This window comes from Miniopterus natalensis, chromosome 7, assembly GCF_054644295.1.
Source record: "Miniopterus natalensis isolate mMinNat1 chromosome 7, mMinNat1.hap1, whole genome shotgun sequence".
In the NCBI taxonomy this organism is placed as follows: Eukaryota; Metazoa; Chordata; class Mammalia; order Chiroptera; family Miniopteridae; genus Miniopterus; species Miniopterus natalensis.
Genome location: NC_142087.1, coordinates 24043368 through 24068916, shown reverse-complemented (window position 1 = coordinate 24068916; position 25549 = coordinate 24043368). Strand labels below are relative to the sequence as shown.

General features: G+C 37.5%; 1 protein-coding gene across 1 annotated transcript in view; it reads right to left on the bottom strand.

Moving 5' to 3' along the window:
* LOC148092724 (ADP-ribose glycohydrolase MACROD2-like) overlaps positions 1-25549 on the bottom strand; it is a 436834-nt gene that overhangs the window by 127831 nt on the left and 283454 nt on the right. Inside the window, exon 4 of the mRNA XM_087818882.1 lies at positions 23543-23572. Coding sequence (XP_087675008.1) covers positions 23543-23572 — 30 coding nt within the window. The remainder of the gene's footprint in view (positions 1-23542; positions 23573-25549) is intronic.

The following is a 25549-nucleotide window of genomic DNA, read 5'->3' as shown; positions in this document are numbered from 1 at the left end:
AAACTGAAAAATAGAGTTACAATTTGTGTTTTGTGGTGGCTATTGTAAACTCCCAAATGATTTTAAAATTCGTATGATAAATAGAAAGCCAAAAATGTCTGCAAAAAATAAGAATACTGAAAGAGTACTTTTTCCATCAGATATTTTAATAGTCTATAAAAATGCCATAATCCATATAGCATGATATGGCAACTGAAATAGATAAGCTGTCAGCAAAAAATAGTCAAGAAAATATGTACTTAGAGGTTGTAATACGTGACAAAAGCTGCATTTCAAATCAGTGGTAAGAGATGCTTTACTTATTAAATGACATTGATAGTTGGCATCCATTTAGGAAAAAATAAAGTTAAATTCTTATCTCACACTATATACAAAATAAATACAATTATATTTTAAAATACTAAATGTCAAAAAATAAAATAACAGCATTAGAAAATAGAAAATTTTAAGAACTCTGAGGTGAAGAATGTTTCTTAAGCAAACAGGATACTCAGATAATTTAGGGGTTTATAAAATTTGCACTTTGCTTTCCATGTATATTCTCACAGTTTTTTAGTTCTAAAATTAAATGGGTTTTATTCTGTTTTTACACTACATTGTGAAATATTTCACTTGATCTCCTATAACATTAATTCTGTATGATAAGCAGAAAGATTATATTTTTTCAGCTTATTTTCTAAGTTTAGTATGATTTTGATTTCTTTTTTTTTTTAGTTCCAGAATACTTTTGGAAACACTTTTTAACTGCTTTACTTCCATCTTCTTGAGAGCACGACTTCCTTGTTTTGATGAAGTTCTCGTCTAGCTCTTTCATTATTTCTAATTCAATGAGACTACTCTTCAGGTGTCCGATTGCTCTTCTTCATCTAGAATATTCTTAAATGAACTGTGGGTAACCTTTCCCTCTCTTGTCTGGATTTTTTTTAGAAAATACTATTTTGAAAGCAGAGGAAAATGCACCATGGAAGGCCCAGGCAAGGATTAGCCGCTATAAGAATTTAATGGTTTAACACCACAGAAGTTTATTTTGTGCTCAGGCCACCATCCTATGTAATCGTTTCTCACTGGGGGACAGCTTTCCTCCACGTGGCGATGCAGAGACCCGCCCTCCTTCAGTCCTGTGGTGGACAGTCCCTAGGTTCCCAGAGGCTTCTGTAACCAGCCAGCAGACAGAAGGACAGCATGGAGAAGTCACACCTGCTTCCTAACACCCTTGACCTAAAAATGACACACATCATTTTCTTTCACATTCCAGCTACGAAAACTAGACACAGGCCCCACCTAGATGCAGGAGAAACTGGCAGATGTCGCCTGGCTAGTAGCTGCTTCTTGGCAACAATTCTCTATTATTTATGGGGAACTCACCTGCAGGGAACTATTAGGTGCCTGTGTCATATTGTCCTAGGCGTCAGAGAGATTCTAGGCTTCTATTCTGCCCCAGGTCCTAACCCACAATACAAGGTCGGGCTAAAGCAGGATTACAGCTAAACACGGATTTTATTCTTGTATTATTATTTATTAATTACTGTATTATTTTCCATACCAACAAACTGTAAACCTCCTTTTGCCCCACCCTGTATGAAGAGACACAAACCTTACTTTTGATTCGGGAAGTGACAAAAGAACGAGAGTCACTTTAGGACAGGGCCCATGAGGACGAGTTCTCTCACAGCATTTAGGAGAGTATGAAGTCCAGCCCGGCCGCGTGGCTCAGTGTCGAGCATCGGCCCAGAATCCAGGCGATCGGGGTTCAATTCCCAGTCAGGGCACATGCCCGGGTTGCAGGCTCGGTCCAGTCTGGGGCAGGCAGGAGGCAGCCGATCAATGACTCTCATCATTGATGTTTCTCTCTCTCTCTCTCCCTCTCCGGTCCTCTTTCTGAAATCAATAAAGATGTATTAAAATATATTAAAAAGAAAAGTATGGAGTCCATAAAAGTTCATAGGTGAGAAGGCACAGAAAAAAATGTTTCAGAAGTTAAAATAAAAATAGCATAGTATTTGGGGGGAGTGTTGTGTGTGTTTTTAAGAAAAAGGGGGAGAAGCAATTTCAAAGCATATCATTATTTTGTAAGAACAAGGGCAATATAATGGTGGCTTGTAGGGCAGCCTTAAGGAAGACAAAGACTGAGGCACAAAATATAACCAAGGCATATGAGAGTCATAAAAACTTCTCTTTTAATATAGCTTCATTCAATTAGGAGCAATCTAGATATACCAGGTCAAATACACGCAAATGTCTAATATTTGCTGAGCTTTTTATGTATACTTAATTCTGCAGCAATTATCTGCAATTTATTCTTCTTGGGGATTTCATTTTAGAAGCCATGTGGTAAAATAAGCCCCCACCCACAATTTGTAGACTTATTGTAAACTTGAAAATTTTTCATCATTGTGTCAAGTACTTAGGAAATGTAAAACAATTTCCCTCACCTAATTTGTTTAAATCATGCATTTGAGTCTTGAAGAAAAAACTCCAGGGAGAGTAAAGAAAAATACAAAGGGTGTTTTAGGTTTTTTGATTAACATAACTAATTACTATATACAGTATTTAAATCCTATCAATTAGGAACCTGTTTAAACTTTTGCCATGAATCTTGAAAGTTCTCTGTCAAAACAGGCATTTGCTCAGAGAATCTGTGTTTCATATGGCAACTGAAAAGACTCTAAGATAACTTTAAAGAAACAGAAAAAAAGAAAATACCCTTGCAAAGCAGTGATGTTTCTCATTCATGTCAAATTATGGAAAGCTTACAGTCAACAAATAAGAGACCTCACAAGACTTCACACAATATTTATCACAACCTCACTCACCAGACCCAGACCCACTTCAAAACCTTCAAAATAAAAGAAACCCAGCGTGGGAAGTTTGCCAACTCTTTCTGCCAAGTTGGCAGAGCCCTGAAAGTTTGAATGGGCTTCTCGATGTATGAGATAAAAGCAGGCATTTAGAGCCTGTGAGGCCTCCCTGGGCACAATTAGACCTGAGGTGAAATTCCATCAACCACTGCCATTGGCACATTCTGGCAGGTATGCAGGTGGCACAGTTAGGATTATGGCTACATGAATAGTTTTGGCTATGAAATCAAGACAGAAAAACATCTTAGAATAAACATGAAGTAGGAAGGGCTTTTCCCCTCTCGAAGATGGTGTTTTTCAGCTTTGATGTTTCACCTCTGGCTCCTATATGATGTGAGGCATCGGAGAACAAACTGGGTCTCAGACGCTAGCAACCCCTCTCAGGTCACGCACATGTATGCTCATGACAGAGACAAGCACAGACTCGAGTGACTGGAACTCCTCCCTGCTCACTGCTTTATCCAGCAGGAGACATCAGTTCTGAGCCATCTCCTAGCTTCGGGGGGGAAGGTCTCCGCTCATTTCTAAACGAGTAGGCAATTAGAATTCTTCCTGACAGGCTTCCATGTCCCCCCTGCACTGTTAACTGGCCAGCATTTCACTCATTCAGCCCACCGTGGCCCGAGGCGCCTGTGCTCTCAGAGGCCTCACCCCAGCCTTCCCCCAGTCCCGCTGCTGTGCGCACACAGCACCTTATCCCCTGACGGTGGGAGCTGCCCCCTAGGAATTCAGTGGGCTTCTGGCCGGACGACAGAGGCAGATGCTTCCTCCAGAACTGGACACAAAGGGCACTCACTTGTTACGTGATTTCTACAAATCACTGAAGGTTTCCCTTGCATTTAACAATTTAAAAATATATCCTCTTTTGGGAAAAACACCAAAAAAACTGTGCCTATTGTTCTAGCTAATATCATAGATAAGGGGCCTTCCCAGATACCCTTCCCTCTGCCTGTGTACTTAAATTCACTTTGGCTCTTCAGTCCACCCTGCTCTTGACCTCTAGGACTTCCTGCCAGCCAGAACAGACTTCCTGCATCTCTCTGTCTCATTAACGCGCCATCGCATTGCAAATCCAACTGAAGCCCTATTTTTCCCTCCAGGCTGTATCCCTTAAATAATAAACAGGCTGAGAGAAATGCACTCTTATCGAATTGTGTAGTGCGGTGCCATGGAGCACATCAGGGCAGCGGTGCCGTGGAGAGCTCTGTACAGAATGAAATTTCATTGCACCTCTTAACTGTTGAAGTATTGTGTCCTAGAGGAGGTGACCGGATCTCACATGCAACACGTACACAACTTTTCCCCCAACGTCAGCAGCTGTGTATGATTTATATGGCATACTTAACACATTAAAATCTAAAACATAGTTGGAGAGCTACCAAAGTTGTGCTTTTATATAAACCAGACTCCACAGATAACATGTTTACATATCCCAAGTGTGGTTTAAAGTTAATTAATTAAGTTTTATGAGGTAAAATATCTGTCAGAATATTTCACATTATCTCTAACGAAGACATCTAAAGCTATTATCAGGACAAAAATATCCAAAAAGACCATATTAGCTAATATATATTATATACATTTAAATACATATTTTATATAGAATTATATTTATATATATAATTTTAGCAATAAAATTTTCATTTCTCTGACTCAGAAAAGAGCCCTAGTCTTGTGGTTTACTCCCTCCTGTCACCTCTAGTCTTCAACACCATTCAGACCGTCTCCCTAACAGCCAAGGGCACTCGCTCTGAGGGAAAGCAGCTGGCTAGCAGTTAGGGCCTGGCATTCTTTCACTCTGTTTTGACAAACATCGCCAAGGACGGTGAGAAATGGCGCAATCATGTAGGTAATCTTCAATTATCTTCTGACTTACCAAAAAAAAAAAAACAAAACTGGTTACCGACCTGCAGCTCTGGAACTGGCCCCACACAGTGCACCACACCACCCGCCCCCCGACCCTCCCTGTCCCAAGCTCACGAGCTTAACCTGTAACATCGGCTTATTCAAAAGCTCAGGTCTTTAGCACCAGCTTCTCTATGAAACTCACAGAAAATAACACAACGAATAAAACAGAATTTTAAAAATAAGTTCCACTCTATGAAAACACTTCTATGTATGGAAGGAAACCAAACAAGCTTCTGTGCCCTGCTGGAAACAAAGTCCCAGGTACAGACTGGAGATGCGATGAAGATAAAGGACTTGCTCTAGCTTCACATCTCCCCCTTCACCTTCCACAAACACAGGCCAATTATGAGTCCTCCCGAGCAGGATAAAACTCGCTCCAAACTCATTCCATCATGCCATCGTTTCCATCGTAATCTTGCATGTAATCCAAATTATCCCCATTTAATGATACTCAAATATTCGGAGAGAGAATTAAAAACTGGCAACCTTTCCACCCCAAATTCCTTATGAAAAGGCGGCAAAGACACAAAACTAAGTGAATAAATGTGCTCTTTGCAGTTTGGTGATTTGGGAGATAAGCATCTAAAGTTTCGTGTGTTTCTTTCCTTATTAACAGCAAAATATTTATATTTTACTTATCAAGGAATTACACAATATATTCTGGACCTCCAAAAGACACTTTCCTTTTCAGTACAGTTTTTTCTTGGCCTTTAGCTTAGAGCTAGAGAAACTGCTTTTAATCTGATCACATGACCTGATCAAATGCAATGCTTGAGCAAGTTCAAAGGCCGCCATAAATCTAGAAAACCTGCCCACTGCTAAGATACTAGAAAGCATAAGACTTTCTCAGGGAATCAGTCTGTGCCCCAAAATAATCTGAAATAAGTTTAAAATTAGAAATGGATTTTCCTCACATTTCTAAATAGCTGTTTGCCAATAGAGATTTTCAAAATGAATTTAAATATAGCAGGCTGAAGTAAAATCTACAGTTTTAATGTCTGAACATATAAACATATTTGTTACCTGTATTTTGTTATATTAGAGCATATGAATTAAATATGTATAAATATAGGATTGGTAGAAGTTCTTCTGAATAAGAATCTAACTTATTCCAGAACCTTAAAATCAGCATATTATTATTAAATAGTACAAATGGCCAATAATTGTTTAGTATTTATCACATGCCAGAGACTAATCTAAGTGTTTTACTTGTTAAAAAAAACCATTTAATCGTCACACAAATCTGAGAGGTAGTAATTATGTTTAACCTCATTAGCAATGAGCAACTGAGGCAAACAGAAGTAAAGTAACTTGCTCAATATCAAAGAGGTTGTATGACATGACACCTGGAAGCAAACATAGCCTGGCAGTCTAGGCTCAGAGCCCACTCTTTTAACCACCACATAACGTACACAGCGGAATTACCGTTCACCATATAGTTACTCTTTTATGGACGCGCAGTTTCTAGCATACTGTAAACAGCTAACAGGCAGAATCCCCACTTTACTCACTTTCAAGTACCCATGCACTAGAAAATGTTCACTACACAATTAACTAACGAAAGATATTACAAGTTGTCCCCTACTCTGCCAAGTAATTTTAGATATACTTTATAGTCAAATAGTGTTAGCGTTAATTTAAATTTTAAATGCATATAATGAATAAACAATGTAATAACTTCAATGACAACTGAAATAAAGGGAGTTATAATACAGTTACAAAAACCCTAATTCCCTAACAAATCAAGTGCCTTTTATTTATCCACAGTCACTTAGGGTCCTTTTGGTTTGTACAATTGGTTTTACTGTATTGAAATCACAATGCACAGTAGTTTCATATTCTGTTATTTTCTTTATCATTAGGTACAGGATGTTCCATAGTCTGAAAATTATATATGTTAGTGTTTGCGTATAATTCCATTGAGTGGAAGCACATCAATTTAGTTAACTAATCCCCTACTATTGGACATTTATGTTGTTTCCATTTTTTAGTCTTATGATGCTATAAGAAAAAAATGGCACTAATGCATGGATAGATGGCTACATGGACAGAGATGTGATAGGACAAGTATACTAAAACATCAATGGTATATCTGGGTGGTGGACATATGGGAGTTCACTGTAAAATTCTCTCAACTTTTCTATGTACTTGAAAATTACCATAATAAAACAATGCCTTAGTGGATAAGATATTTTATTTTGTAAAATGTCAGCTTTTGAGAACAGAAATTTTTGTCTAATTTATTCATAGATATACTGTTGGTACCTCTACCTGGAACATAGAGGCGTATGCCTCATAATATTTTGTTGAAAGTGAGCAATTTGAATATTATAATCTGGAAATCAGGATTCTCTCCATCTTTCTGGGTTTGTTGTCAGTTGTGGGTTGTAGTTGCTTGCTTGTTTAGTGACCTTTCAAAACAATTTGTGTATAGACTGCATTCTTTGTCATATATGGCCACTGAGTTCTCTATGCTAACTACCGATTTGATAGAAATTTCCAAATATTTGAAGCCAAAATAAAAATAATAATAAAGGAAAGAGAGAGAGAAAATGAAAAATAAAAGAAAAATGCTCTCCCATCTTTGAAGATTGGCTCATGTTGGTGTACTTCCTTAATACTTATTCAAGTTATTTACAACTCTGCCTTAGCCTTCACTTCCTTCTTTCACTGACCCTAAAGTTGAGCTGGAGGTGAAAGCCTAGTGTTTTCTTAGGTCATTTCTGAGTATCTATTCAGCCCTGGGCATAAGCATGGCCTTCTAGATTCTCTGATACATGCAAAAGCCTTTCAAGTGTTTATTCCCCCATGTATCTCCTTTCTCAGCCTCTTTCTTCCCAGGTGTTTTGGTCTGTCTGATGGTCACATGATCTTTCATCCCTTCTCTTAGGTCACTGCAGCTAGTCTATTTGTCTCTAAATATTTTCAACAAATGCAGTCTGGAAGGCTACCCAAGCCATGGGAAAGCTCTGATGTGAGTAAAACAAAGCCAAGGGCTTCAGCTCATCTTTCAGGGAAGTAACAAACAGGTCAATACACACAACCATAATTTTCAGAGAACAAAGTCTATATTGCTCTTTCTGGTACCAGTACACTAAACTAATAACATGGGACATTATCTCCATGTGCTCCAAGAGCACATGCAAAGTCTAGCCTATTCTCAAGTCTTTTCTGGCTGTTCTATTTTGCCGGGCAGTATATGTGTCTTATGCACATAGATGCAGCCTCAGCATTGGCCAGGAGTACACCAAAATCTTGGAGTCTCCTTGGTCTCCACTGCACATGTATTCAGCCTTAGCCAGAAATGTGCTTGCCCCAACCATAAGCACAGCCTTAGACTTTGGTCCTTCAGCAGGTTAAGATCATCACTTCCACTGGGAACTCTGATGGGCATGATCATCACCCATATCCAAGTAAAGTGAGGCTTGACCACAGCAGCATAGCTGGCTTCTTCCTGGCAGAATGTCTACACCAACCAAACTGGGAAGGTGAGCAGGGCAGCAAGAATGCCAAGGTTTCCACTGTTCTTACCTGAGTGATGTTCAACAGTTTTTGAGGCATAAATTCTCAGATTGTTCTATTCCATTGTTCAATTAGCATAGTTTTGAAATGGTTGTGTGTTGTTGTTTTTAAATCCAGCTTTACAGTTGTATTTACTGGTTTGTATGTTTATTTTGAGAGAGAGGATTTACCAGCCTCCTCACTTTAATACAGCCTCAAGTCTGCTCTTTAATCACTGTCACTCAGAGGACAAATCATCAAAGTGTGATCTTTAGATTAGAATGTCAGCTTCAATAGGGAACTTGTTAGAAATGCAATTCTTGGGCTCCACCCAGACCTACAGAACCAAAAACTATGGGTATAGGGCTTTGTAAGCTGTATTTTTTAATAAGCCCTTCAGCCAATTCTAATGTACATTAAAGTTTAGAATCACTTATCCAGAACATATTTAATGATAATAATTGTTGGAATTTTCTATTGCAAGGGGAAATAGCCAAATATAAGACCATTTTAGGTGTTTTACCAAATAATGTTGTATTATTTGACAAAAGATTAATGAAGCATTGGCATATCCTTTGAATTCTTGGGTCCAATGACTGACTGAATATTTTTCTATTTTCAGGACAAAAATTAGTGTTGCCTGATATGTTCAAAGATAGTCCTAGACAGGGTTTAAGAGCAGCAACCTAAACGTTATCCAGGTGTACTACATTCAAACTTGTGGGAGCTGAGATGAGTACCTTTGCCTTTCCAAAAACTGTATACTTCTCACTATTACCATCTTTCTTCACTAAAAGACTTGGCTCTATGAGGATAATGAAGATGTATTTTTGTACAACTGGTATATATGTTATTAAAAGCTACATTAATTATAGACCTGCATTCCAAAGGCACAGGCCATTCTTCCTTCAATGAAAGTATCCTTATAGAAATCATTTTGTAATTATGATGTCTATATCCACACAAATACATGTTTAAACAAAGCTGAGTAGAAAAAAGGAAACTTTAGAATGCTATAATATATAATGTATTTATGCAAAGTTTTAAAACAACACTATCTATTGTTTATAGATACAAATGCATATAGATCTATGACAAATAAACAGAAAGTTTGTTTGTATGTTAAATGCATGATAATCATTATCTCCGTGGAAAAGCTATGAACCTGAGAAGACAAAGATTTCAACTTTATAATGTTTTGTTTCTTTTATTTAAAAATATGATAAAATCCTCACAAACTTTGAGTATTGAAAATAGTATTTGCTCAAAATGAAGTATAGGGCGAAACCCTTGGGTTAAAGAATTGATACTATAGCTCCCTGGAACTGAGAGATAAAGCTCAGACAGAAGGACAGACAAGCCTAGAAATTACTGATTCTTCTGTTCCCAGAAATAACTCTGAAGGTTAAAAGCTATTTCCAGAGAATGAGAGTTAGACAGAGGGATGTGACATGGAAATACGAAGGATAAAATCTGTTATCCAGAGAAATCAGAAGAGGGGGTTTGGGGACACATAAATCTATGCCTGCATCCTTACTCCCATAATTAATTCCAGGTCGGTTTAAATTCATGAGCTCACATTGCATGGTTAAAAGATGGGGATGTGGAGTCAGAGAGTCTCAGTTAAAATACTGAATCTGCCAATATTTTGTCATCCTAACCTTTCTGAACTCTCGATCTTTCATCTGTAAAGTCAGAATAATAGCGGCTCCCATCTCCTAGAGGTTTTGAAAAAACTGAAGGGGATGACACGTGCACCATCCTTAGCATAGTGCCTGGAGCAGAGCCAGGGCCCAGAAATGTTCGTTATTATCATCATTCCTTACTCATCTGTCCAGCAGCTGGTTGGGAGGCGCCTACTCTACGTCGGACCCTCTGCGGGGTTCCGAGGATACAGCAAATGAATACGTCGGACATAGTCCATGACACTGCAGAACCTATAAACTAACAGGGAAAAGAGCCAGTTACCTAGAAAGTACTATGAAAAGGGAAACCTTTGATGCAGACGCCGCAGGGAGGGCCGTAGTCCTAATGTGTCTAGCGTTCGCAGGGGGCCCGAGGAGGACTACCCAGTGGAGCTCTAGAGTATGAGCAGGAGTTTATACGATGCACAGAGCAGGGGTTTTGGAGTAACTGAGATGTAGAATCGTTCCTAGTTTAAGAAAATCCGACTAGTGAATTGTGCTTTTTCCAGTTACAGTGGAAGTGAAACTTGGAACTTTTTAAATGTCTTTGTGGTCTATGTCCTGCAAGCCAACCCTGCAGGCATTGACATCATATATTCCACCGTTGTGAGTCTGAGGACATGGGTATGTTCCACCTCCGGGAAATTGCAAATATTGAGGGATATTTAGCTTAACAGAGGGCTCTGTGTCCCCTGCAGCTATTTCTGAAAACTAGGTTTTGTTTGTTTGTTTGTTTGTTTGTTTGTTTGTTTGTTTGTCAAAAATAACCCTGTAGCAGACGCAGAGCAAGTGTTTTAGCTACAAGCTCTTGACACATCACCTCTGGCTTAATATCTCCTTGTGCATTTCTCAGTCCACCTGGTTCTTCCTCCCAGTTGCTGCTGGTTAAGTCCATTGACAGGCCCCACACATAAGTTCTGTTCGGCCCCGCTGCCAAATCCAGTTTTGGAGACTCAGATACGTAAGCAGCTTTAACCTACCTTCTCTGAGTTGGAGCTTGACTTACATTGCCTTTTCAGATATGGAGTCTGGATACCAGCATTGATACTGACCCCTGGGCTCCAGATTGGCCAGGGGCTCCAAAGCCCCCTTTCATATCTAGGACCAAGGGCTCCAGTAAGAACAGCAGGCCTTTTCCGCCACCCTCTAAGTTACAGCACACTTCACACCCTCCACCCCTGTGTGCCCAATAAGCTTCTGCTGGGTTCCTCTCTATTCCACCTCGAAGCCTGGCTGCCCGCTGGACATATACGTTACATGGGCCATTAATTCTGTTTGGTGGGATCCCTTGCCTCTCCTCAGTGGCAAGTAATTGCCTGAAGAAGGAAACGCTGCTGTTTCTTGTTCCCTTTCCTGTGCCTCAGCTAAAGGATGTGTTTTGCTAACCTTCACCTGGCTGGTAATGTTGCATGAAGCTGGAATACCTCACCCTTTATAATATAATAATTTCTGACTCTGGCATTTAAATGCTTGGGGGGGAATAGTTCCTTACAACCACCACTAAACAGGATAAAATGAACTTTCAGAATAAACTTCTATCTATATTTATATGTAAAATTCTTGGGCTTATTTGGGGTTAATTGAAGTGCAATTATCTGTATTATCCTCCCACAAAAGAAACTTTCCTGTACCACACACAGACATTTGCATTACTGTTATCCAACAATTCAGGTTATTCCTCTTTATTTGGCTATAACATCACCATATCTTAAAATTACCCAGCACCTTTCATCTTGCAGTTTTAGACTATAATGATAATACTAATGACAACTACTGCAGTAATAACTATTTATCCAACACTTTGTGTTTGAAAAGCATTTTACAAAGAGCAATTAGTTATTCCACCTCTGTAAAGTAGTTATATGTCATTATAACTATTTTTTTCAGAGGAGGAAACTAGGACACAAAATAATGAATTTGTCCTAACTCATAAAAAAAAACCAAAAAAACAATTAATGACTTTTGGCCAAAAACTGAGCTGCAGCAATAAGTGATCAAGGAAAGCAAAGGGACTTTCTGAGTGGACACAGGGTCAGCAATGTCTGTGATCTCCTCGGGTCTGTTGCCATTCAGAACTGGCAAGGTTCATTTCTCCCTGTGCCCCACCACATATCTCCAAGTAAATGAAGTCAGCTCCAAAGGACAAAACTTAATAGAAAGATTCTTAACAGGGCCAAAATTGAAGAGATTGTAAAAGTGGCTTCAAGGAAACTGCCCCACCTTCATTACTATGGAGCCACGACATACACAGTGAAGAAAATCATTCTCCCCCATCAACTGAAGGGTCATAATCCCAGACAACAAGAGGCCTGACCTGCAGTGTTTTGCTTGCATCTTTATTTCCTACTATGCACTTACAGGTCACATTTGGAGTCCCCTTAGGGATAAAGGATAGATATATAAACCAGGAGCTCAATAAATTTTTCTTTGCATATTTTTAGAAAGATTTGAGCTTTAACACAGGAGATGAGCTACACAAGCATTATGCTACAGCTACCATATAATTAGGTAGATATACAGCCTATTCTGACAGCAGTGTAAAGTACTTCCTATCTCCAAATTATTTGTTTTCAGATATGAATCTGTGCTTCTAAGCATTTAGGTCCCATTTAGCTAGCCAAACAAAGTGGGAGCACTTATAAAGTCTAGAATTTTTACCAGGAGTTTCCACCTCTGAAAGAGTGCTCTCTCGGTCTTTAGTGTTTAAACTATTTTGCAATCATTTATTCCTATGTTGAGCATGATTTACCTATCTAAACATTTCTGGACAGAATGACTTAAATTTACTTTTTTTTTTTCAAAAAAACTATAAAATAGAAGTATAAAGGTAATGTAAAATAATAATTAACAGTTATAAAACTACATTTGAAAACATAATCCCCCCCCCAATCAAAAAGGAAACAAACTTAAATGACTATCCAGTTAAAAGTATAAACATACAGAAAGACTACCTTTTAGAGATACATATTGAGGTCAGATATGAAGGAGGAATCCATACAACAAAAGATTCAATAAAATAAAATGAAATTCAATAAAATAAAAAATTCAAGCAAACATATTGTAAAAAACAAAATTATAAGATGATAGGAATAATATGAACATTGACTGGACATTTGATAATTTTTTTAGGTTTAAAATGATATTTTTATGATGTTAAAAGTAGCAGTGTATATAAAATATTTACTGATAGAATAATACAATTCTTAAATTTGCTTCAAATTAACCTAGGTATTTAAGTAGATAGAGAGGAGTAGATGAAACAAGACTGGCTATGAGTTTAAAATTGTTGAAGCTGCATGATGATAAAACTGAATGCATACTATTCTATCTACATGTGTACAAGTTTAATTTTTTTCTATACTAAAACTCTTTTAAAATAATAATAAAACAGACTTGATATACCAATTTTATATATCTGAAAATGTCTTTACTTTTCCCTCACTACTGAATGATAGTTTTTGTAGGTAAAGGATGCCAGTTTGACATTCATCTCCCACAGGTATTACTTAGTTGCCTTTTAACATTTATTGTTCCTGGTAATTTAGCTGTCTACCTGATAGTTCTTTGTCGGAAATACTTTTTTTCTGGTGTCTTTTAAATATTTATCTTTCTATTTTACATCCTTCAGCTTTACTACCTCTCTAGAAATCAGTATGTGCATTCTATAAGATAGTTTCTTTGGCAATTGTGAAAAGTTATCAGCTATTACCTCTTCAAATAATGGCCTTCTTTCTATTCCTTACTCTCTGGAATTCCCACTGTATATATGTTCGATGTTCTCCCTCTATCTGCCTTGTCTATATCCCTCCCTTTTATATATACCATTTATTTATATCTCTGTGATACATTCTGGGTAATTTCCTACAGTGCTGTCTTCCAGGTCATAAATTTTCTCTTCAGTTATGTCTAATATGATGTTATAAAAACTATCATAGAGATTTTAATTTCAAAGTTCACATTTTTTTACTCCTAAGATTTTTATTTGTTTCTTTTTCGCATCTGCATTTTCTTAACATGGTATTTTATCATTTTCATACCTTAATCATGTTAAACATATTTATTGTTATTTTCTATTCTTTTTTAGATTCTTAGAAGTCTAATCCTGATGGTCTCAGTTACTCTTGCATATTTGGTGTGCATTTTGGTGTCCTCTTTTTTATATATAATAGACAATCTTTTAGAAGAGCTTTAGATTTATGGAGAAATTGAGAAGATAGTGCAGAGAGTTCCCACGCACTTCACACCCAATTCCCCCTATTAGTAATATCTTAAATGAATGCATTTGTTTTAATTTATGAACCAATGTTGACATATTATTATTAACTATTATTAAATATCATTACTCATATTTTCTTAGGTAAAGAAAACTGTGGACTGTTTTCTTCTGCTCCAGGATACTATCCAAGATATGGCATTACAATTAATTGACATGTCTCCTTAAACTCCTCTCAGTTGTGAGAGTGGCTCACAACTAGTCCTTGAGGAACCTGATAGTTTTGAGGTATAGTGATCAAGTATTTTGTAGGATGCCCTTCTATTGGAATCTGTCTGATAGTTTACTCATGACTAGGTTGGAATTATAGGTTTTATAAGAAAAATAATAAAAGTAACGTGACATTTTCATTATTATATCAAGGTACATCCTGTCAACATGATTTATCACTATTGGTTATGATTTTAATTACCTAGCTAAGGTAATGTTTATTAGGCTTCTCCACTGTAAAGTTCTGTGTGTGTTTTATAATTTCTGATAATGAGACCATTTTGAAAGGGCTTTTTCTTTTGTGAGAATACCTTGTGACCTGGGTATTGAACACTTACTTCTAGAATAATTTTGAATTTGCCTCTCATAGTAGCCAGTAGGACCATTTTGTATATTTATTTCTGGTGTTTAGGATTCTCAGACACACAGGTAGTATAAATTAAAGTGCCAAACATAAAGAAGTTGTAGGCTTGTGATACTAAAATTTTAGGGAAGGTCTTTCTTGTAGTTTTCTTGAGCCAATGAAGAATTTTTTTCAAGTCCACTATTCCACTGAGAGGGTAACAATTTGAAGATCTTGGTTTAAGTAAGGATCTAAATTTTAACCCCCTTCTTTATGCAGTCCTGTCTCTTACCTCTGTGACAGCCACATGGACACTAGCATCCAATTCCCCGTCATTATTTGTGCCACCACAGAGGCACATACAGTATATAGTTTATAGTACAGTTTTGGTTCACTTTATTTCTTCAATACTCTCTTATTAATGGCACCCCAAAATTCCCATTTCTTTCTTGCAAGCTGACTGAAATGCTTAAATTAATTTTTATTATATTTTATCCATAATATGTGAATTTGTTGCAGGAAGGTTTTCCAATTTCCTGAGTCTACTATATTTTTAGAATCTAGAGACTTTATCCCGTCTTGTTAGGAATTATCCCCTCAGTAATACACATGTGAAAAGTCCTTCCCATGTTATCTGCTCTGCAATGATATCACTGTGTTGTTCACAATCTTCTAAGGCACAGTGTTCTATATTTTTAATAGGTAAAACAGTTATCACAATGAGCATAGACTATTTCTTCACACAGCTCAATAAAAGATTTAACAAAGATGAAATGCATCATTTTAACTTAAGTGCAATTAAGATTTGAAAATAAAGTGAACTTCAGCCATGAAGACTCAAGAGTAAATGCTTTTACTTTATTTTTCTTCTGAAGGTTGAGCACAATGATCACACAAAGGTTTTACGGAAGACCCACAAGCTAATGAAATGAAGCATATGTCAGAGAAAAGAACCAATTATCTTTAATAGAGCACAAAATTATGAACCTAAATGTGATTATTTATTTTAATGAAACATAAAATAGAGGTGATAGTGGCAATGCCCACACTTCTATTTCTAAATAACATACCATTTTTATGTCTTAATATTTTAAATTAGAAGTATATTACAAAATCAATTCATTGTTTTTAATAAAAAATCTAAATCAAGTAAAGTATTAACAGTACAGCCCATAATTCTCATTGTTCATTGCTTTTTAAGCAGGAGGTAGAAGAGTTTGATAGCTTAGCCAACCTGCTGAAAAACTTCCCTAAGCATGTCCTTGCTCCTACTCTTAATGAATGGCAAATCTCATTAACTAGTACATTAGCACTTTAAAATCTGCCAATAGGTTTAAACAAGAAAATCAGTAATGAGAATATTTCCAACTGAAAGATATAACTGGTTGAATATCTGCAAAATGACAAAACATAAATGAGACAATAGCCTTTCCCTCTTTCCACGTAATCCATGAAATGCAAATTTTCTGCATTTCATTTCCCCATTATACAAGTAAATATTATTCTCTTTTTCTCCCAGGAATAAAAACATATAATCATTATTTCAAAGAAAACTATGAGATCCTGGCTATATAAACATTTTAGAAATAAAAAGTAATACAATGCTTAAAATAATTACTGCATAAATATGTATAAGACCCTCAGATTGACTGGTATATGCATTTTTGAAAGTTCTCTTTTTTCATTTAGAGATCATCTAAAGAAAAAAAATATTTCCAGAGCAAACTGGTCAAAACTAAAATATCTAAACATGTTAAAAATTCAGGATGAGAGACAGTGATAAGTCAAGATTAAAATTAAATAGCTACTATATGTGGTAGGAGCTGCCAAGGCACTATGGATGAGTAATAAAGTCTTCGTTTTCAAGAAGTTTATGCCTTAACTGAGAATTGCATCCTTTCAGTTCAATCAGCTATGGCCAGAATGAGGAGGGCATTTAATCTGCACAGCGTGGCCCTTTGACAGGGTTTTCAGATGGGGCAGTTTCACTTAGAAGCGGGAACAGGTATACAGTCAATACGGTAACTTTAAAATACAGCTTTAGAACAGAGGTATTATGGTGACTGTAATTTGAGGTGAAATAAACAAGGTATGTTCTTGGAATGGCCATTACGATAGGAAAGTTGAAGCCCAGACATGGCCTGGATTTCACACCACTCTCCTTCCTCCACCAGAAACCATCTGGAAGGCTTAATGACAAATGGCAGACAAGATTAGGGCAACCAGGGCTGGGGCACACTTCTTAGAACAGAATAGACAAGCTCATGTGGAATGAGGAAAACATACTAGAAAGCCAACTGGGCAGCTGTAGAGTTGGTACCTCAAGTGAGACGCAGATGAGGTAACCAGGGGAGAAAGCAAGGCAGGGAGGAGCTTGTGTTGGCGATGGCCACCCTTCACCAGGTTATTCTGATGGAGTTTTGCTGCCAACACCACCAGCACCAGAGTTCCTCTCCTCTCTTCTAGCCTGTTCTCTCCATTCTAAGTGGATGCCGGATGGTCATAGGACACTGCCTAACCAAGGCCTGGGTAATATGACTGCAGAAAAGTGAGGAAGATGATGAAATAGAGCCAGATATCTATAAAATATCTGCATCAAACAGCAGGAAATACAACTCAAAGGGCCACTTCCTCCTGCTCCTGGAAAATGCTATGCATCCTCCAATATTGCTCTAGTATCACCTCTCCTGGGAAGCCTTCCCTGACCACTCCAAGAAGTTTACTTCATCTCTGCTTCATTTTTCCTGAATTAAGAACCTTTCTTTAAAAAATAAAAATAAAATAAACACACCTTTCTAGTTCTTAAGTAACATTTAAATAAATAGTTACAGCTGTAACCGCACTTAGTGATAAGAATCTTTGCTACTTCAGTGTCAAGACTAGTACACAAGAAGCGATCAATACACAGTGTTTACTGAGAAAGAGAACAAAGAAAACGGTTTAAAAGAAAGAAGGAAAAGGGAAAGGGGGCAGGGGGAGAGAGAATAAAGGCTGGCTGGTTCAGTATGAAACTGAATGTTGTCAGGCCTGGCCTGGCTCCTGCTCCCTGCATCCCTGGGCCCCTCCCTTCCTCACCTCTGGGCCTCCTGGTCTTCTTCAGGAAGCCAGGCCGGCTGCAGCACCCAGGATCACCCCCACCTGGGGCAGTCAAGATTAAACTCATTACCTATGGTTTAGCCTCACATCCCTTCCTGCAGCTCTGTTCCTAAGACTGGGTCCCTGCCTGCCAACCGGGCAGAGCGCCTGAGTTTTTCTTGCCATCCTTCTCTCTCTCAGGGCTGAGAGGCCGTTGCTACCCCCCAGCTTAGGGGGGGACCCCTCCACCTGCTGAGGGTAGGCCAGTCAGACATGCTTGACTGACTCTCCCTCGGGGCAACCCCAACACACTACCTGCTTCACCTGGCCTTGGTCCCTCACTGCTGACCACTATTCCAGCTTCCTCCTAGCATGTCAAGGCCTGGGGAACTCAGTGTTTAGCGAGAGTGAAACACACAATCTCTGTGGAGATTCTGAGCAATCGAGTGACTGATACAGGGCAGGAGAAAACCACTGTGTGTGTTGTGGAGGGGAGGGTGAGAGTGCACTCCACACTGCTTGCGAGTGCTTGAGAATTATTTACGAAAGCATCGCCCTTTAAACGTGTTGTTTTTCATGATTTCTTGGTAGCAACTCTGTTTTTGTGTGAAAAGAGTACTTTTTAGGATATCTGTTCTGCTTTTTAAAGAAGGAATCTGAGCTTGATGCCCATTTTACTGATGTTAAAGTATCGTCTAAATTCAAAAGACCCACGCAAAACACAAAAAACAGAAAAAACCTTGGAAGACCTTAAAGAACATGGGGAATTATAACTACTCAGATAGTTCAGCCAAACAGAGATCAGGACTGGTCACAGGGAAAGGGCTGTGCGTTCTGCCAAATAAACAGGTACACAATAGAGACTGAATTGGTATCTGTTTAATCAGTGAACGGAGAGACACTGATGGTATCTCCTGCGTAACACCAGACAGTTTTACGATTGCGCTGCTTTTGAAGCGTGCGTTTTGGCACTCATACGAACTGCCTGGACATCTACACTGACAACAACAAGACAGCACTGGGAATTCTCTCTGCAAGTAGAACAGTCCGCACAAGGAAGGAGAGAGCTCAGAGGAGCGGTAACTAACCCCAGGCCACTGAACCTTGTCAATTTGGGGGCCACATTAAGGGACTCAAGGATAGCAAGAAGCCTGCAGAGATGGGGGAATGGGTGTTTATTTAGTGGTAGCTGCTTATACTTGAATCTTTAAAGTTAACCTGCCACAGAATCACCTCAAGAGTAAGGAACAAAATTACAGTATTGATTCAAATATATGTCACGTGTACATGTATATATGTGTGTACATGTGTATGTGCATGGTTAACAGCTTCCTGTATGGCTGTGTAAAGAAAAGCCAGCCTTCAGTTGCCACTCTGTCACTTTAAGTGTCTAACATTCTGCCTCAGGAGCCGGACAGACTGTAAGGGGAAGGGAATCTCATAAACACTGGCCTCTATTATCAGATTCTGATCTTATGTTAATCACTGTGGCATTGAAAGGGAAAAGACATTAGCCAAAGTAGGAGATCGTAAATTTTATTCTGTTCTATGATGCAATGATCTAAAAGGAATTGAGGAATTATCTCCTTAATTATTATTTTCTCTTTTTAATTCTGCTGCTTGACAATTTAAGGCTGACTGCGAAGATTTGTTTTTATTATATATTCTAAAAGTACAACATCGCAGAACTTCATTCATGTAAAACATTCTCATACAGATGAGTGGCCATGTATTTAAAATGTAATGAGTTCTACGATGGAACCTCAAATACACACCAAAGGTATATGAATCCAGGCGGCAAATCCAAAGGTAGCATAAAACGGAGCCATTGTATGTACTTTCAAATGACCAACTGGGCTTGAGATTTGTGAAAACAAGTCAAGGAAAGCATCATCTATACCTCAGCTGCATGTTTTCCTGTCCCCTCATTCATTTTTCCTGGTGTAAACAAAGTTACCTATGTGTGCACAGAGAAAGCAAATCTGAAGAGCAAAGCAAAGAAATCACAAAGCAAAGGCAAAGAACCCCAGCATGGAGGTCAACAAACCTGCCTTTTCATTCAACCGTTGGCCTTTACAATAAAAATTAAAACAATAGTAACAATAACAATAAATAAATAAAACGGATCTCACTTCAGCACGGTGGCCGAGACAGTGTCATGTATCTACCATACCATTTTCTCTTCCTGGGAACTCTGGGAGATTCCATTCCCAGCCTCCCTTATAGTTAACTTGGGGGTCACCTGCCTGAATTCTCACCCATAAAACATGAACATAAGTGATGTAAGCCATTTCCAAACTGGTCTTTAAATATACCCCACAAGATCTTCCAGCTCTCCCTTCCTGTGGCATCTTTAGTAGCCACATATCACATAGTATATTGTAGATCGAGATAGAGAAGCAGCCTGCGTCTGTGTGTCACCACCCGTGTGAGAACCTGAGTAGGAGCCACCAATCCCACTAAGACTATGGTGTGACCAAGAAATAAACCTCATTTTATTAAGCCACTAAGAGCTTTAGGTTTGTTTGTTACTGTAGCACAATATACGAGTAATAAAAAGACTAAGTGAGAAAATAAAGTTGACTTGTTTTATAAATCAGTACGCTGTACAGCTATTATAGAGGGTACTACTGGTAGTGGTGATGGAAAGTTTATTAAAAAATAATAGAAATTTTAAGGTTTCTGACATTCTACCATTACAAAGATAGTATAAAGTTTTCCTGAAGGGCAGAGACCAGTTGCATAGACCAGTCACATACTTAAAAAATTAGCATATACGTCTGCTTTTAACAAATCTGGAAAATATATAAACAGAGATGATCCACTTCACCAAGCATTTCATCTGAAATGACTAGGTAGTCGTGACCCCGTCACCTGTGTTCATCACAATGAACTACAGAGACACTAAGTTCCTAGAAAGAGTGGCCTCTGGCCCAAACATGGAAACGCACACCACTGAAGTGATGATCTCACTTTAAAATCAGAGCTAAGAGGATTAACTGTGACCGCTTTTAAAAATCCTTTCAGGAGACCTCTCTTCTTGGTTACAGAAACTCAGAAAAGAACAACAAAATGCTAAGATTTTATGGATAATGCACTTTTGTATGCACTGATTTTGTCTAAGTTTCAAGCACTACTTATTCAGATTTTAGAGAAAGCTCTCCTGAAAACTAAGAAAACAGTATTTAAGGTACCATTATTATTGTGGTATCAAATATTCTTGATCAAATTGTTTAGTCAATCAAAGAATTAGTCCCTTCAGAGGCTTTTGAAGGGATATGAATTCAAGTCAATAAAAAGAAGCTTTGATTAAATCCAACAGTACTACATCAATTTAATTGCTCCTTATTGGATGATTATTAGGTTTTACTTTACAAATATCATTGACAGGATTAAAAAATATTTGTCATATGATTAGAAGGCCAAAAATCAGCATAAGAAGGCTAAAAATATTCCTAAAATTTAATTTTTAAATACAGTCTTCCAAAATCAGACGTGTATTTCAGAGCAATCTTGATGTCTCTAGAGGTGCATAAATGAATTTAAATCTGCCAATGACCTACTTTAATGGAAGAAATTACAGCCACCTTAAATACTTGTAATTTAGCTTAATAATCATGTTAACTCATTAACTTTAAAATTCAGAAATTAGAAATTATGGCAATAACTACATTTAGCAAAATCACCCATACATATATGTCCCCGAGGATAGTAAACAGAAAACTGAACTTGCCTATTCCTGAATGTCTTACCATTGCTAAAAATTCATAATATATTTTTTCACACAGGTTAGAGGAACTCTAAGGAAATTCAGGCCAAGTCACTAGAGTTAATTCTATATAAATACCAATTAGGTACACATATACTGAAACAAATCACCTTGACAAGTCTTCCTAAACAGCCTGCCATCCACTCTGCCAGAGACTGCTAGTCCCACCCAAACTTCCACTCTGCCCTACCTCCTTAGAAAACAGGACACCACTTTTGTTTTTAATAAACACATTGCTTTCTGGAATAAAACTACATGTATCCATGAATGAGCATTTGATCAAGTTCACAGATAATGTGAGACTTCATGGAAATCTGCTTTAAAAAAAAACTGACTCATCTTTTGGGGGCCACCATTTTTCACTTTTGGCCTCTTGCTCCTTCTGACCCCCAAATGCATGTTGGCTAGGGCCCCACTGGCCGTCATGGACCCTGGCTTCCATGCACTGGGAAGGAAGAGCAGGAAAGTAATAGCCTGAGTGCTCGATGATGCCACGGGACCATACCCAGCCACTCCAGTCTACATCTATACTACTTTTACATGAGATGGAAAAATATTGCTATCTCCTATATGCCACTATTATTTTGGATTTTTCTACTATGTGCAACTAAAGTGATTTTAACTAATATAATCAAACAGTCAAGCCAGTTTATAAAAATAGCCAAGACAATAAATTGTCTAGCTGATGTGTCTGTTTTTTAACTTGATGAATTTGTTTATAGAGACTCAATTTTAACTTTCCTTTATCCTATTTAGTCAAATTTGTTAAAACACTAATGTGTCTAGCAAGAAAATCAGCACTATGTAAATTTATTTTAATAATGTTTACTTAACATATTATAAGAGGCCAAGAGATAAAAATTTACTGGGAATCCAACTAATAAGAAAAAGTTACCCTATAATTCCCAAATATACAAAAAAATTACAATTAGAAATCCTGTAGATTTATATTTTCTAAAATAATTTGTGAAAGAAAAGAAAAACTGCCATAGAACATTCACTGACATGTGAAAATATGAAAAACATCATATAGTTTAAACTGTTTTCTATTGTTCCTCTCACCAAGATTCTGTTTTTGAAAATCTATTAATTCTTATATGGAAATGATGCTTCAAAATTTAATTGCTAAATAAAATTACACTGATATCTCCTGATAAAAGCCAGGCAATTTTTTTAAAGCCTAAATCTCTGTACAATCACATTCACTTCCATCATGTACATGAAAAGAGAGAGTGAGGTGGGGAGGGAGAGAGCAAGAGTGAAAACAAACCCATTTATGGCCATCTGGGTCTTAAATAGAAAGGCCCCTGTTCTAATGCGTACCTTTCCCTCTCTTACTATCTTATATAGACTGGGGCTAGGAGAGCTTTCATCCCTCAATCCAGAAATAAAAATAATGAATAGGTATAAGAACATAGGATCAGAACTAAATTCTCAGTACAGAAACCTCTCTCTTCCCCATCTCACCCTCATCTCTACTCTTTCTGCTTTAAATGGCCTAAAAGCAAAAGCAAAGCGCCAATACTAACTTTTTTATTAGTCACTGGCTGATATGTTAAGCTCTCAGGCTACAGAGTTAAAATTTTTTATAGTCATTATGATGAAAAAAAGACCACCCAAAACCACAAGTCTCCAAATATTAAAAGTGACTGTCATCTGCTATCTGTATATTCATCCCAATAGCTTACAGCTGTTACACTTATGCCAAAGGTAGAAATACAAAGTTTGACAAGAAGAAAAACACTACTCCACACATTTTGAAGTCAGTTAAAATATTTCCATTAGAAATTATTTTCTAGAATGTTATCATTTTTGATTGATGATTATAGCTAAATTAATTTTGTTTAAAGTGTCACAGGACTGAACATCTGTGGTTGATATAGAAATAAAAATATATTTTAAGTGATTTTCAGGACTTACCACCTCCTCCTCCAAGGAGACTGGCATTTGCTGTTTAAAAGAAAACAAAACAAAAGACATTAAATAATATATTAAAATATAATATGCCAGATAGTTTAATAAAAAGCTAATAATGATCATATCTCTTATAAATACACATACTTTTGTATAAAGACAGCCTTTATAACGGCTTGATAATGATATGAAAATTAAAATACTTTGCTATTTTTATCTTTTCTTTCTTCAAGTGATTATTTTTATAATGTACTTCCTTCTAATAAAATGAGGTACATATTGTGACCCTTTTACTTTCCATTCTTTATCTAAATTAATCTTCTGGGCTCTCCATTTTATCAAGTAGAGAAAGAACATGTTACTTAGGCAATTTCAATGATTTCAAAGAACAATGTAAAAAGAAAGTATAATAAAAGTATAATAATTTTAATTAAATTAAACACCATCAAATAAAACTATCTCAAGACACTCTGCAGTAAGAACTCTTAAATAATAACAGATTTGTTACTTTTAGTGTTAACTTTTTACTTGAAGAAAAGAAATAAATATTAAGCATTTTTGTAAAGCAATGCTGTGACATTTCTTACCCAGTTACCCATTATTCTAGCACACATATTTACAGAAGCAAAATAACAAGAAAAAACATAAGATAATTCCATTTGCCTAGCCAGTGTTGCTCAGCGGTTGAGTGTCAATCCATGAACCAAGAGGTCACCAGTGAGATTCCTGATCAGGGCACATGCCCAAACTGCAGGCTCGATCCCCAGGAGGGGGCCTGCAGGAGGCAGCCCATGGATGATGTTTCTCTCTCATTGGTGTTTCTATTTCTCTATCCCTCTCCCTTCTTCTCTCTCTAAAAACTAATAAAAACATTTATTTGGTCTTGGTTTTTTTAAAATATATCTTTATTGATTTGAGAGAGAGGAAGGGAGAGGGAGAGAGAGAGAGAAACATCAGTGATGAGAGAGTCATTGATTAGCTGCGTCCTGCATGCTCCCCACTGGGGATCGAGCCCACAGGCCAGGCCTGTGCCCTGACTGGGAATCAATCACAATCTCCTGGATCCTAGGTCGATGCTCAAGTGCTGAGCCACGCCGGCTGGAATTAAAAAATTTTTAAAAAAGAAAAGATAATTCCATTTGGATTTCTTTCAAGAGGCCAAATTTTCAGAAAGTTCCATGGCAAATTTCTGTGAAGTCTTAAGCAACCACATGCCTATGTTTATTTAGTTATTATAACAGACAGAAAACAGAAGTCAATATACATTGCAGGGAGCTTTATTCCATAAAGTTCTTATGTATCATTGGCATTATCTCATGCCATTAAAAAAATAAAGAAAATAAATCTTGTAGCTATACAAAAAAAGGTATGTGGCAACCAGACTCCCTTTCTCTGTGGAGAATCCTGAGCTCCCAAAAGATTAAAGAAATCATTTGGGAAAGAGGTGCAGGGGGTCTTTAACTTGAACTTAGGGTGCTATCCATAGGACCATGCATTGCCACAATTAATAGAAGCAAATATCAGAGTGTTCGTGATTCCATCAATAAGCAATGGATTATTTTTAAAACAAATTGAGCATAGTCATTTCCCTGAGGTTAAACATGTGATGGCCTGTTAACTATTGCAACATTAAAGAGAATATCCTGAAAAATGCCTGGAGACCAAACGCCTTGGAAGGTTTTCTCAATATCCAATACTAGTGCATCAAATCAAGCACCGGCCATCTAATTGCTGCTCCCGGCTCACTCTTGGTGCTTTCGTCACAGACACTGACCTTCAAAGCCATTCTTCAACCACAAACAAAACTCGCTTCTGATGTCATAAATTCTTCTGCCATTCTATCACTTCAGGCCTCCAAACGCCTCTGACTCACAATGAGAAGGTATATAGTATTTATAGAGGTGGTGGCCAGCACTTAATGTCCTGCCCCAAATTAAACTTTGTAACTGCTGAACGAGTAGCTTGTTGAAGGGGCGCTAGGAAAGATGTTGTGAATTCTATTTGGGGCACATG